The following is a 13,150-nucleotide window of genomic DNA, read 5'->3' on the forward strand; positions in this document are numbered from 1 at the left end:
TGTGACGTCAGGTCGCGCCCCGCCCCGACGCAGAAGCGTCATCGCGCGCGGTCCCGCCCCTCCTGGCCCGCACGCCCTCGAGGCTCCACCCCGTCTCCGTGGCAACCGCCCCGCCGAACCGTCCTCTCTCGCCCTGGAGACCCCGTTTCCTTGGCTTCCTCAGAAGGCGCCCCTTCAGTGCTTCCCCGAGGCAATGCTCTTCCTCGTCTACTTCTTGAAGACCCCTCCCCGGAGACGCCCCGCTTCAGGAAACCCCCATCTCCTTGGACTCTCCCAGGGGACCCCCCCCCTCGGCTTACCCCCTAGGAGCCCCGCGTTCCCGCCTGGAGACACCGCACCCCTTCCAGGAGACCCTGCTTTTTGTCCCTTCCCAAGAGGCCCCCCTTTTCTCTCCCAGGAGGCTACCCCTCTTTGTCCCCCTGGAGATGACCCCCTCCTCCTCCTCCTCCTCCAGAAGACCCTCCTCCTTTTCCCCCAGTGTACCCTTATTTATTTTCAATCAGGTCCTCATCCTTATCCTTCCCCCGCCCCAGACTCTTTATTCTCTTTATTCTCCCTTGGAGAATTCTTTATCTCTCCCAGGAGATCTTCCTCCTTTTCTCCCTAGAAGCACCCCTTCTTTGACCTCCATCTTCATTCCACTTCAGGAGACTGCCCCCCTCCTCCTTCAAGCGACCCTCCCCCCACCAGCAGACCACTCCCTCCCCCCCTTTTCTTCCGCAGGGCCCTCGTCCATCTTTTCTCCCATTGGAGACCTTCTTCCTTACCCCCGCATATACTAATCAGTGGAGTCCTCCGCTTATCCCCTTCCCAATCCCCTCCGCCATTGTTGCCCCTCCCCAGGAAGCTCCCCCCGCATCCACCACAGCAGACCCCCCCAATCAATGAACAAGCCTTTATTAAGCACCAGCCTTCGGGTCGCTGCAGGTTTTCATGCCATTGCTCTCTCCCCAGTCTGGGTGTCCCTGGAGACTGTGCTGAGGCCTCTTCTCTCTCTGTCCTGTCACTTGGGGATCTTACCAGTTGTCAAGGGTTCCGCCGTCCTCTCCATCTATACATCCAGCTTCAGTCTCTCTTCTGAGCCATCTTGAACCAGATCTCCTGTAGGCATGTCCAGCTCGGGGTCTTCCCCCCAGACCCTTCCCCTCTTCCCACCTTTCCACTTCCGGTTCACCCAGGCTCTCAGCCTTGACTCTTCACTCTCAAGTCCCAGATAGAACCCGGTGGGCTCTGCCTTCACAACGTCTTTTCTGTGTGTCCTCTTCTCCCCACTCACTCCACCCTGGGCCTTCCTGGTCTTCATCACCTCTTGCCTGGACTGGTTCAGTAGCCTTCTGTGAGTCTGCTTCAAGCATCTTACTGCTGTGACCTCTGACAGCCAGCTGCCAAAGCCACTTTCCGGAAGTGGCATCCTCCTCAGTAAACTGGGTGATTGTTGTTGTCCAGTCATTTTTAGTTGTGTCCGACTCTCTGTGGCCCCATTTGGGATTTTCTTGGCAGAGATGCTGGCCTGGTTTGCCATTTCCTTCTCCAGCTCCTTTTACAGAGGAGGAAACTGAGGCAAACAGGGTGAAGTGACTTGCCCAGGGTCACACAGGTAGGAAGTGTCTAAGGCCAGATTTGAACTCACGAAGATAAGTCTTCCTGACTCCAGGCCCAGCAGTTCTGTGCACTAACAGCACCCAGCTGCCCCCCATACACCCTAGTGGCTTCCTATTCTAGGATGAAATAGAAAATGCTCCGTTCGACATTTAAGCCTCTTCCTGCCTTTTCAGTCTTTTTGCGCTTCGCCACCCTCTGCATACCCTTATGCTCCCCCTCCCCGGCTTTCTAGGCACTCCTTTTTCCTGGCTGTGCCCCGTCCGCAGCCCCTTCCCTGCAGCTTCCCTGCCCCCTTTGCCTCCCGGGTCATTTACTCTGTACCTTGTTTGTGCATCATTCCTGCCTCGTGTGGCCCATTTGATGTGAACTCTTTGAGAGGAGGGCTGTGTTCTTGCCTTTCTATCCCCAGGATTTATTAGCAAGTAGCAGGCTTTGACTAAGCACCTGATTGATTGAACAAAAGGGATGTCTATTGCTGGGCCCTTCCCAGAGGGGATGGTAGTGCCCTAGGCTACAGTTTTCTGAGCAGGAAGTGAGTGCAGAAGTGTGTTCCAGGGTGGGAACTGGCTCTGAGGAGTTTGGCTTCTCCCAGGCCGGGTCTGGGGTGGGGGGTGTTTGAAGTGTGGAGGGGCAGTGGGGAAGGAAATGGCTCCCTGGAGTGGACCCTGGGTGTTCTCCCACCCCCAAGTACCCCACTTCCCACCACAGTGTGAGCTTTGGGAGGATTAATAACTTTAACACTGGCATCTGGTTTGTTTTTTTCGGTCTGAGCAATGGGGGCCAGACCGGGGATCAGCTTCCCACTGATGGAGGAAGTAGGGGGGCAGGTGGAGGGCGGGGCACCCCTGCCCAGTGAGCAGAGCCTTTCCTGATCCAAGAGCGTTGATTAATGGAAGCTGGTTGGATTGGTTTGGAGGGGAGTCCCCAATGGAGGCTTCATGGTGTCAGCTCCAGGGAGCCTGCCTGCTCGTCCTACGTCCTCCTGTGGCGTTCTTTGAAGCAACTTAGAATTTCTTCCTGTTTCTAAGTTTCCATCTGGGTCATGTTCCTCATTACTTCCCATTTCTGCAGCTTGGCCTGGTGGGAGCAGCAAGGGCCTGGGAGTCAGGATCCCCAGCTTCCTGTCTCGCTTCTCCCTAATTTAGCCTTGTCACCTTGGGCAAGTCATTTCCCCTTTTGGGGGCTCAAGTTCCAAATCTGGAAAAAAGAGACTGTCCTAGATGAATTCCAGGGTCCCTTCTACCTTCCAGCTCTGAAGTCCTATGAGCACTATGGAAGATCCTATGGATCTTCCCACTTCCCACCTTCTCCTGGTCTCTGGATTTTTCTTAGCTTCTTTCTGGACAAGGAGGCCTTGGAGAGAGGAGTGTGTGTGTGTCCTTATAAGCACTGGGGAGGGGGGATTATAGAAAGGAGTATAATAACCCTTGTGCTCGGGGGCCCCTTCCTACTCCAAACTCACTTCACCTGTCCTCTTTGCGAACAGATAATTCAGAGTTGACTTTGTCCCTGTCCTCAGCATCCCCAGGTCTGTCAGAAGGCCCTTCCTGGGCTGTGCTCACTCTTGGAGGGAGAAATGATTGAGAGGTCCTGGAGGAACTTCAGCCCAAATACCTATGGCCCTTGTATACTGCCCCAATACTGCAGATTGTTGGGAGAAATCTCCTAATTAAGGAGGATTAAGGATTAATTGGGATTTTCTAGAGTGAGTGAGTGACACTAGAGTCCACCCTGGCCAGCACTGGCACCTTCTGCTTGACCGCTCCATGATTGGTAGAGGGGAGGAAGATGAGGCCACGTTATAAGTGAGGCAGGATGGGAAGGGTGTCTTCTAGGCGTGGCTGGACCCGCCATCTTGAAAAGGTCATTTTCATTCATCCTGTTCTTTTCACTCCCAGGACCACCACCTTCATTCAGGCCTTCCCCATCTTCTTTCTTAAATGATGGCTTTAGCCTCCCAAATGGTCTTCTGGCGTCCAGTCTTTCCTTCTCCAAACCTGCACATGCCCAACCTTCCACATATGGTCCAAACTCAATCCTGGCATTCAGAGCCCTTTTAGAACCCACCTGAATAGGTGGACTCACTTTTACATACCTCCCCTCCAGGCAAACTGAAGGCTGGCCATCTTTCAAGCTTGCTTCCTGGTTTTATCCTTTGGGTTAACCTGAAATGTCCTTTTCTCAGTTATCAAAATCCTGCCTGTCCTTCAAGGTGCAGCTCTGGAGAGAAACTCCATTAAACATTTCTTGTTTACTGCTTGGAACCAATAACCCTTATGGCTCTTACCTTCTATACTTTGAAGCACCTGTATTTCTATTCTGTTCCCCTCAAGTAGATTCTAGTTTTTATGAGGACAAGAGCCTTAGATTATGGAATCTTTCCATCCCTGTTTTGCACATAGTAGGTGCTTCATAAATGTTAATTAAGACAAGGCGCTACAACCCGCTTTATAGACAAGAGGCAGTTGTAATGGCACCCCTATCTTGTTCTGAACTTGAGAAGTGCAGGGCCAAGAGTGTGTCTCCTCTGAGCTCAATCCCAAAGGCAGCACTGAGGCTCCTTCTCCACCTGCAAGGTCTCCTGCCACGGGTGCTAGGTTCCGGGCAGCCAGAACCTGGTTACGCAGTAGTAACCCAGCAAGGGGTAGAGTCAATGCAAGAACATTTGTTAAAGGTCACTTTTGGTCCTAGACGTCACTCAAATCTTTCCCAGATAAAGCTTCAAGCATTCAGTCTGCAAAGAGGGAGCAAAAGTCCCTTGTGGTCAGACATCCAGAAACTTTATTATTATTAAGGATGAGGACAGGGCTGGGGAGGGGCACACACAGGCCCACCAGGGCAGAGGGACTTTGGGAGAAGGCTTGTAGGGAGTGGGTAGAGACCAGAGGCTAGAGAGGGAGAAATCAGGGAACCTTACACATAGACCCACAGCTTAAAGGGGAAGGGGAGGTGATGGTAGGGGGAGAGGAGGCTTCTGGATGGGCAGCCCAGGAGTGGAACTGGATGACCCCTAGGGTTGTGGCTGAGCTGGCATTCCAGGGCTCGAGTCTCTTCACACGCATGCTGGAGGGTCAAGTCAGCGGGACATCATCCGTACAAACTCTGTAGGATCAGGGTCCTCAGCTTCCCACTTTGGGAGGTTCTGGGCCTAATCTAAATGTTTGACTCTGACCTGGGGGAAGTCTCCCACCAAACTGGGCACGGAGGACCTATGTGCCCGACTAGGCTGGAACCCGTCCAGCTTAGCTTTGGGGTTGGGAGGGAGCTAAGTAGAAAGCAGAGACTTGGGCCCTGGAGCTGACTTGGGAGATGGTGGTCAAGTGCTTCCTGCTTTTCTTGGGATCTTGGTTTCCCCCTCCCCACAGTAAGAGGCTTGGCCTAGGTAGCCTCTAAGGGTGCTGCCAGCCAGGCTGGGGGTAAGGGGGGTTTTCTTTTCCAGGAGATTGCTGGGAAGGCTAGGAGGGGCATCCGGGCCCAGGTGGTACCTTCAAAGTCAACAAGTCCGTCCCCATTGAGGTCAATGTCATGCAGGATCTCATCCACCTCCCGCTGGCTGAGTCGCTCTCCCAGCAGGGCCTTTAGGGCTGCACGGAGCTCTCCCAGACTGATCTTGCCATCTCCATTGGTGTCAAACTGGGGAAACCCCCAGGAAGAATGTCCTCAGCTGAGGAACCGTCCCCTCCCAAGCAGTCCCTACCCCAGGCCATACCTGGCCCCAGCCCCATGGCCCCAGAGCTGCCTGGCCTCACCTCCCGAAAGGCGTCCCGCAGCTCCCTGACTCCAATCATGTCTGCGGTTTCTGCCAGCATTTTGGGGCCCATCAGCTCTACGAAGTCTTCAAAGTCCACCTTCCCACCACCTAGCATCCAAGGCAGGCAGAGAGCTGGGCCCCCCAGCTCCCAGCTATGACTTAGATAAACTCCTTTCTCCTACTCTGACCTACCCCAGGACCCCTCCATCCTGTGCCCTCCTCCTCTCCAAAAAAACCATCTAGAGGAAGTCATTTGTAGGGGCTGTCCCCTAGACCTGGCATGTTATTCTTCCTCCCTTCCTCTTCCTTTTGAGGCTCAGCACAGGGTGGGGGGGGCCTTTCTAGCTGCTAGTTCCCCCCCCACACACTTTAAATCGACTGTGGGACATTGAGAGGTTGTGTGATGGGCCCAGAGCCATATAGCCAAGGTGTATCAGGACTTGAATGCAGGGCTTCCTGACCTCCCAGCCATCTGTTCATTACTCGTGCTGCCTGGCCCGTGTGTGGCAGACACTTAATAAATGCTTACTGCAGAGATATAAATATGTTTGTGGTTTCTAATCTGATCCTGAGGCAGTGTGGTATAATGCATAGAGGGCTGGCTTTGGAGTCAATATAATAAAAATAATAATAGCTAGCATTTTTTAAGGTTTGCAAAGTACTTTACAAACATCTCCTTTTATCCTCACAGCAACCCCGAAGGGTAGGTGACACTATCTTCTTATTTTGCAGGTGAGGAAAAGAGACAGACCGCCGAGGGTCAAGAGCTCGGAAGCGTCTTCACTCAGGTCTTCCTGACCAACGGTCTTGTGCTTTATCCATGACGCCACCTAGTGGCTGTCTTTGACATGTGCAGGCTCTTTGGGCACTCCCTCCCTGACCCAGGCAACATCCATGTTCACCCTTGGATTGGTACCCTCCCCACCACGGAGGGTTTGAAGGGAAATTGAAAGATGGACCAAAGGCCTTAAAAAGAAGAGGCATGAAGCCTTGGTCCAAAGGGCTTGCCTAGCTCTGACTCCCAGGGCTGAGCATTGCATGGGCTGCCCCCAGAGCTCCATCCTTCAGGGAGTCCCTGGAGGGGGGGATGGGGAGGAGGGAAGCCTGAGGGCCCCTTGAGGTGGGCCAGGGACGTACTGATCTGCTGGGAGATCTCAATGAGCTCCATCTCCGTGGGCATGTAGCCCAGAGTGCGCATGCAGGCCCCCAGCTCGCGGTAGCCGATGTAGCCATCCCTGTCTCGGTCAAACTCCTGGAAAGCGGTCTGTAGCTCTAGGAGAGGGACCATGTGAGTGACCCCCCCCCCACTCCCATCCCTTCCCAGATCTCCTCCAAGGTCCGTCTGGCATCCACCCTTCCCTCCCCCCATATCGATCCTTCTTCCCCCTTCAGACTTTTCTCAGATTCTTCCTCCTCAGCCCTGATGCCCTTCAGGTCTCTGCTAGCCTGTCCTTCCCTCTGGTCCCCATCCCACTACTTCCCCCCCTCCACCTCAGCTCTGAGCCCCAACTTACAAGAATTCTGGATGTAGGAACTAGAGCTGAAGCAGGGGCAGGGAGGGGTTAAAGGAATAGGAAGCCTGAGGTGGGAGGGATGGAGATGGTCAAGAGGACTGTGGGAAGAGGCCGGTCCATTTTACCTTCTATCTCTTCTGGGCGAAGCTCCCTGTCCTGAGAGGGAGATAGAGCCGGGTGATACATGAATGCTTCCCATGGGCCACTGTCCTCCCCTTCTTTCCTCTTCCCCCTCCCCACAAAGGACCCTTCCCATCCTTTGCTCTCTCTCCGGCTCAACCCTTCATGCCTCAGTCTACCCCTGTCCCTGATCCCTCCTGGGGCCCCCTTTGGTATTTGAGCTTTCATGCTGCACCTTGAGGTACCGAGTCCAAACCTCCACTCCCTGGCTCCCTGGCTCCCCTGGGGGCCCGGGCAGGAAGGAGGCCAGAGCTTCCTGCAGGCCCTTCGGCTCCAGGGCAAACCCCTTTCCCAAATGTTGTTCTTCATGAGCGTCTCCCTCCTTTAAGATTCCCCCTTCCTTCATTTGTCTCCCCTCATAGCTCCCATCTTCTGGCATCGTGGGCTTCTGGCTTTCTCTTTCCTTGGGTCGCTCCAACAAATTTCCTTCACTTGGCCAAGTGCTTTTACTAAATATGTGCAGAGCATCACGCTGAGTCCTGTCCTCCAGGGGCTCTGGCCCCCTGGGCATCTCATCACTCACTCCCCCTCTCTGTCCCTCCTGAGTATATTCCTCTGGATCATTTTCCCTCCTGGCTGCCCCCCTTTTCCTTCTGGGTGCCCTAGGCCTCCCCTTGTTCTATCAGAGGCTTGAGCCTAGGACGGAGTCCTCAGCTGGTGACAATGGTCAGGGAGAAGAAAGGTCAGGCAGAGGGCAGTGCCTTGGGGAGATGCAGGGCACAGACTGTAGGACAAAATGGGTGGGCGTGTGGTGGGCTAGGAGAAGCAGTCAGTACATACGATCTGGGTGGCTGCGATGCTGGGCCGGAGGAAGATACAGGCTGGGCCCACCAGGCGGTTAAGTACTGAGTAGGCTTGGGACTGTGACTCAGAAACCACTCCCTGCTCCTCTGAGACTGTGCTGCGGCAGGAGCCCTCAGGGGACCCCAGCCGTGGCCAGTGGTCCTATGGCAAAGCAGGGAATGAGAGGGTCTGGAGGGGGGCGCTGTCAAGGGCTGGTTTGCCCCCCACTTATTTGGAATAGGAGCCCCTACAAGGCATGATCTGAGGGACACTGGGCTGGCCCTCTGTGCCCGGAAATGGAGCCCTTCTTGGCCTGGCCCTGGGTCTGGGCATTAGTCACTCTTGCCCAACTCTAGCACGTGCTAAAAAATGTTACCTATGTCATCAGGGAGGGGAAGGAAGGCCAGCTCTTTCCTATGTCAAATCAGTTGCCAACCAGGGAGAGCCTAGAGCAGGCCACAAGAAGGGTGGGCATCCAATGGACATGTTGACATTGGAGACCAGGGTGGAGGGATGTGGAGATCAGAGGCAAGGGGCATTCTCTGCAGACCCAGGAAATGCAGGGACTGGGCAGGAGCGAGTGAAGCTGGGGTAGAGTGGGGAAATCTATTTATAATTGTACCCAGGCTTAGCCCCTTGGGGATTCAGCAACTCCATAGAACATAGAATATCCGAGGTAGAAGGGACTTTGGAACATGGAATGTGTCAGGGATCTTAGAACAGAGTATCAGAGCTAGGAGGGACCTCAGAACACAGAAAGCATCAGGGATCTTAGAACAGAGAATCAGAGGTAGGAGGGACCTTGGAGCGGGGAATATGTCAGGGATCTTAGAACAGAGTATCTTAAAACATAGTGAGTGAAGCTGGGGCAGGACTTTAGAACACAGAACAGAATGCCACTGCCAGAAAGGACCTTAGGACATCAGGCCCAGAAGAGCCTTTAGTTTACTGGGGAGGAAATCCAGACAGGGCCTTGATTGCCACCATTGGACCTCTGTCATGAAGGCACACTGCCCTACCATGCCAATCTGCCCCCCACTCTATTCCTTACCTCCCACCCCTCACTCAGCCCCTCTAGCTCCCTCCTGCCCTGTGCCTCTCCCACAGCCTATTCTGATGCTACCCTGCCCCATGCCACCTCTCACCCTCATCGCCTCGGCCTGGCCCTCCCTCCACATCCATCTCCCCAGTCTCCCCTCCCATACCTGGAGCGCCCTGCGCCTGGGCCGTTTGGTACAATTTCCCATGAGTTCCTGAACCATGCCAGGCCTGGGGTCCCGAGAGGAGGTCGGAGAGCTGGCGGGTCTAGCCCAGGCCAAGCTGGTCTGGCCTCCCCACCCTCCCCGGCCAGTTGGGTCCAGTGAACTCAGCTTGTCCCCTCCGGTGTCCCCAGCTCCCTGGTTGTGAGGGCTTTAGGAGATTTCCCAGGGTTTTGTTTGGGAAGATTGGGGGCAGGTGGGTGGCACCAGGCCCTAGGCACAGGGCTGGGGCCCTAATCCCGGGATTATCTCTGTCTTCAAGTGGAGGGGGACAAACCTGCCCTGGGGGAGCAGGCTGGGGTCCCTGTTCCCCAGAAGCCTCTGCTCGCTGGGGTGCCCCCCCAGGGGCTTTCCTCCTCCAGAATCCCCTCCCCCCTTATCCATTCTGCTCCATCCTTAATCTCTCTTCAATCTATGGAGATTTGTCTCCCCCAGAGCTGGGGGCTGTCTCTTGGATGGAGGCAGCCAGTTCCAGGGGGCTGGGGAGTGAGATGACTTTCTGGGGGCTGGGAACCATCAACAATGAGGGTTTCCTGAAACAAGGGGCCCTTTGCCTCCTTTGTCTCTTTTTGGCAATAGGCCTTGCCCTGGAGCTGCAGAGAGCCTCCAACTCTCCTCTCTCCCACCCCCACCTCCTCCCCAGCCCAGCTTCCCAAAGCCTGGGCAGTTATGGGGAAGAGAAGGGATCTCCATCCCTGGGAGGGCCCTCCAACAGCCCTTAGCCATTTCCGGCCTCCATCTGGGAAGGCTGCTCATAGTGGGGTCCTGCAGACGTGGGCCCAAAGCCTCCTCTGCGGTCCTGAGGCCCTTACCGGCCCATAGGCAGCCTCGATCTGGGCAACAAGCTCTTCGGAGCCCTGGAGCCCATGTTCTGCAGAGTTGGGGGAGGGGCTAGCACTCAGTTTCCCCTTGGTCCCTGGTTCCTGGTGTCCCAGGCTGGCCAGTGCCCGGCTGGGTCCAGGGTCTTCCTCAGGAGCCCTTAAGTGGTGGTCCTGAGGCTGAGCCATGAGCTCCCCAGCTGGGCCTGGCTTTGGAGCACAATGCTTCCCTTGACCTTTGATGCTCTGGGGAGCCCCCTGGAAAGGAAGGTACACGGAACTCAACGGACTTCCCCGCTTTCCGTAGCCCTGAGCCTCCCCGCACAGCTTCTCCCCAGCTGCCTGGCCTAAGCCTGAGCCTGGGCCCCCCAGGGCCTCAGACAGGTCTGCTGTCTCCCTGTCCTCCCTCCCTCCTCATTCTTGCCTTGTGGCTTGGGTTCCAGGAGGTGCCTGCTGGAGCCTGGGAAGGGAAACCCCTCTAATCTCTAATTATCTATCCCACCTGCTCCAAGAAACTCAGAAACTCTCCAGAGCCCCGCCCCCAACTTCCTGGGCCCCTCAGGAAGATTCCAACTGGACTTGAATCCTGGCTCATTCTTTGACCTCAGCCAGCTTCTCCACTGGCTAGGCTGCAAAGTCCTAGCCCTGGACGTGTGGCTAGGCCCCAGTGGGGGCAGGGTGAGAGGCTGTGCTGGGAGAGGTGCAGGAAGGAGGAGGAATAGGTGCAGTGTTGGGGCTCCCTCTTACCCTCCCTATGGCCTGGAAGGACCCCATGGTCAGAGTGCAATCCTGCCTTGGTTACATGTCACAATTCCAACCAGCCTCTCACCTTAACTGAGGCCTGACCACCCCTGCGGCTTCCTTCTGCCTCCTTCTTCAGGCAGCTCCCCTAACCCCATGCTCACAGACAGTCTTTGGTTCCCACAATGACTATCCAGGCCCTTCCCATGCTCCCCTTACTCTCCCTTCCTAGGGTCAAGGTCCTCAGCCCTCCAAGCCCAGCCCCTCTCACCAGCCTAGGCTCCTGCTCCTCAAGGCTGGGACAGAATGAGGTCAATTTGCCTCAGGCCCAGCCCAGCACCAGGCCCTCTCATGTTTTATTCACCTGCCCCACCTCACTGGCCCTTTGTTAGTGGGAACCAGATCTCCCCCGTAGTCTCACTGCCACCTGATCTAGGTCCTGCCTGCCCCACCTGGGCCTCCTCCCCAGCTCCGGTCTAGGGCCTGCAAACAGGTGTGCCCTCCCACCAACACAGCTTCTTCTGCCTTTGCCAATGCTACCCTTGCCAAATGGTTGGGGGTGAGGGCAGGAAGGAGGCCTCTCTTGCCCAACCTTAGGGTGAGAAGATGGCTCAGATGCATCTAGAATTCCCCTCACTCAATAGCTGTGTTCCCTTACAAGTGTGTGATTAATGAAAGCTTTTCCACACAGCCAGGATATTCATTCATTCATTCATTCACTCACTCATTCACACAGCATTGCTGGAATGTAACAGGGACCTGGCATCCCTCAGGACCACCGTCTTCAGTTCTGGGCCTACCAACATCCAGGAAAGACACTGACAAACTCAGTTGTGGCCAGAGGAAGGTGACCAACCAGGGTAGTGGAAGGACTGGAGGCCTTGTCTTAGGAAGATCAATGGGAATGTTTGGTCTGGAGAACAGAAGCCTAGGGCAGGGCCTGGCTGCTTTCTAGGTCTGTCATGGGGAAGGGGGATAGATTTGCTTCACTTGGCCCAGAACTAAGAGCCCCCTCCCCAAATCCCATTGTAATTATGTTGTCTGTGTTTTGCCTTTAGTTCCAAGCAAGGACAATCTTCCCAAGAATCCCAGCTGGCCAGAAGGCAGGTCTGGAGATCCAAGTAAAGTCTGTTGCTGGGCCAGCAGCTGAGGCAAGGTGGCTAGCCCTTTCTCCAGGGGCTCTGCTGCTGAAGAGTGCTGACCACCTCCTGACACAAGGCACAGGCTCAGGGTGCAGGAGGAGAGCACATGTGTGGGTATGGTGAACACTGGGATTTGTTTTACTTAGCCAGGCCTTTTGTTACAAGGATTTAGTTTTCCTTTTCTGTTTTTTCCCAATGGGAGGATGGGAGAGAGAGAAAATCAATGAAATATGCTCATTGAAACAAAAATTAAATTAAATAATGAACCAAAGAATTAGTCTGACCTAGTTCTTGTTGAGGGCCTATTAGGCCCTCTGAGTTTAGGATAAAGCCTCACCCAAGATAAGAGGGACATTCCGTTGTCCCCACTGCTCCCTCCACCATCACTCAGGGCTAGGACTGACACCTCCAAACCAAGCTAGGTGGTGGCAGAAGAGACAGGGAAAGGGTACAAGCAGGGATGTCACCAGGGAGAGCCAAGCGTGGTGGCAGAAAGAGGTGATTGTGTAATGGAGAGAGTACCAGACCTGGAGTCAGGAAGCCCCGGGCACTTACTAGTGGGCCAGTCTCTTCTCTTGGGCCCATGGTTTGCTCACTGTAAAATCGAGTTGAATCTGATGATCTCCAAGATCCCTTCCAGCCCTGAATTTGTGAGCCTGTGAGAAGAACCATCCCTGGTGGTATGGGAATCCTGGGACCACAGCCCGGGAGGGCTCGAGGGAAAGCAAAGGGCAGCTCTGATGATTGCATAATCTATTTATCTATTTATTTATTCAGTTATTTATTTATTTGTTCATTCATTCATTCATTTATTTGCTTATTCATTCATTCATTTGTTCCTTCATTTGTTCGCTTATTCATTCATTTATTTCTTTATTCATTCATTCATTTGTTCATTTATTTATCTACCTATCTATCTGTCTGTTTGTTTGTTTATTTATTTAGGCTCTGACGTTTTAGAGGGAGGGAGGGGCTCCTGCTGTCTGACTGGTTTCCCCATTCCTGGCGTCACATGACATCTCAGCCTGAAGCTGCCAGGCAGCATTGGAGAAAGGATTCCTTCCTGCCTTGATCAGGTGCCTTTCCTTCTCTGAGGTTGTGGGGGATCCTCAGTGGCCCCAGGGAGCTGTTCTGCCTCTACCTCCCCTTCCCCTTGGGACTCATTGGCCCTCTCTAGGCAGCAAAGTGGTGTAGTAGCCAGAGCCCTGAGCCTGGAGCCAGGAAGACTTGTGTTCAAATCCAGCCTTAGACACTTACTAGCTGTGTAACCTTGGGCAAGCCACTTGATCTCTCCTTGCCTCAGTTTTGCCATCTGTAAAATGGGGATAATAACAGTACCTACCTCCCAGGGTTGTCAGGC

General features: G+C 54.5%; 1 protein-coding gene across 1 annotated transcript; it reads right to left on the reverse strand.

Moving 5' to 3' along the window:
* Nucleotides 1-4,360: 4,360 nt before the first annotated feature.
* Nucleotides 4,361-10,096, reverse strand: CABP2 (calcium binding protein 2). Its single transcript, XM_078148985.1, has 5 exons — nt 9,902-10,096; nt 6,993-7,023; nt 6,491-6,625; nt 5,352-5,461; nt 4,361-5,235 (listed from the first exon to the last, which is right to left on the reverse strand). The coding sequence occupies exons 1-5, from the start codon at nt 10,094-10,096 to the stop codon at nt 4,981-4,983; spliced, it is 726 nt and encodes a 241-aa protein (XP_078005111.1). The 3' UTR covers nt 4,361-4,980.
* Between the last annotated feature and the right edge of the window lie 3,054 nt (nt 10,097-13,150).

The sequence above is a fragment of the Phascolarctos cinereus genome, unplaced genomic scaffold, assembly GCF_003287225.1.
Source record: "Phascolarctos cinereus isolate Bilbo 61053 unplaced genomic scaffold, phaCin_HiC Scaffold_9;HRSCAF=440, whole genome shotgun sequence".
NCBI lineage: Eukaryota > Metazoa > Chordata > Mammalia > Diprotodontia > Phascolarctidae > Phascolarctos > Phascolarctos cinereus.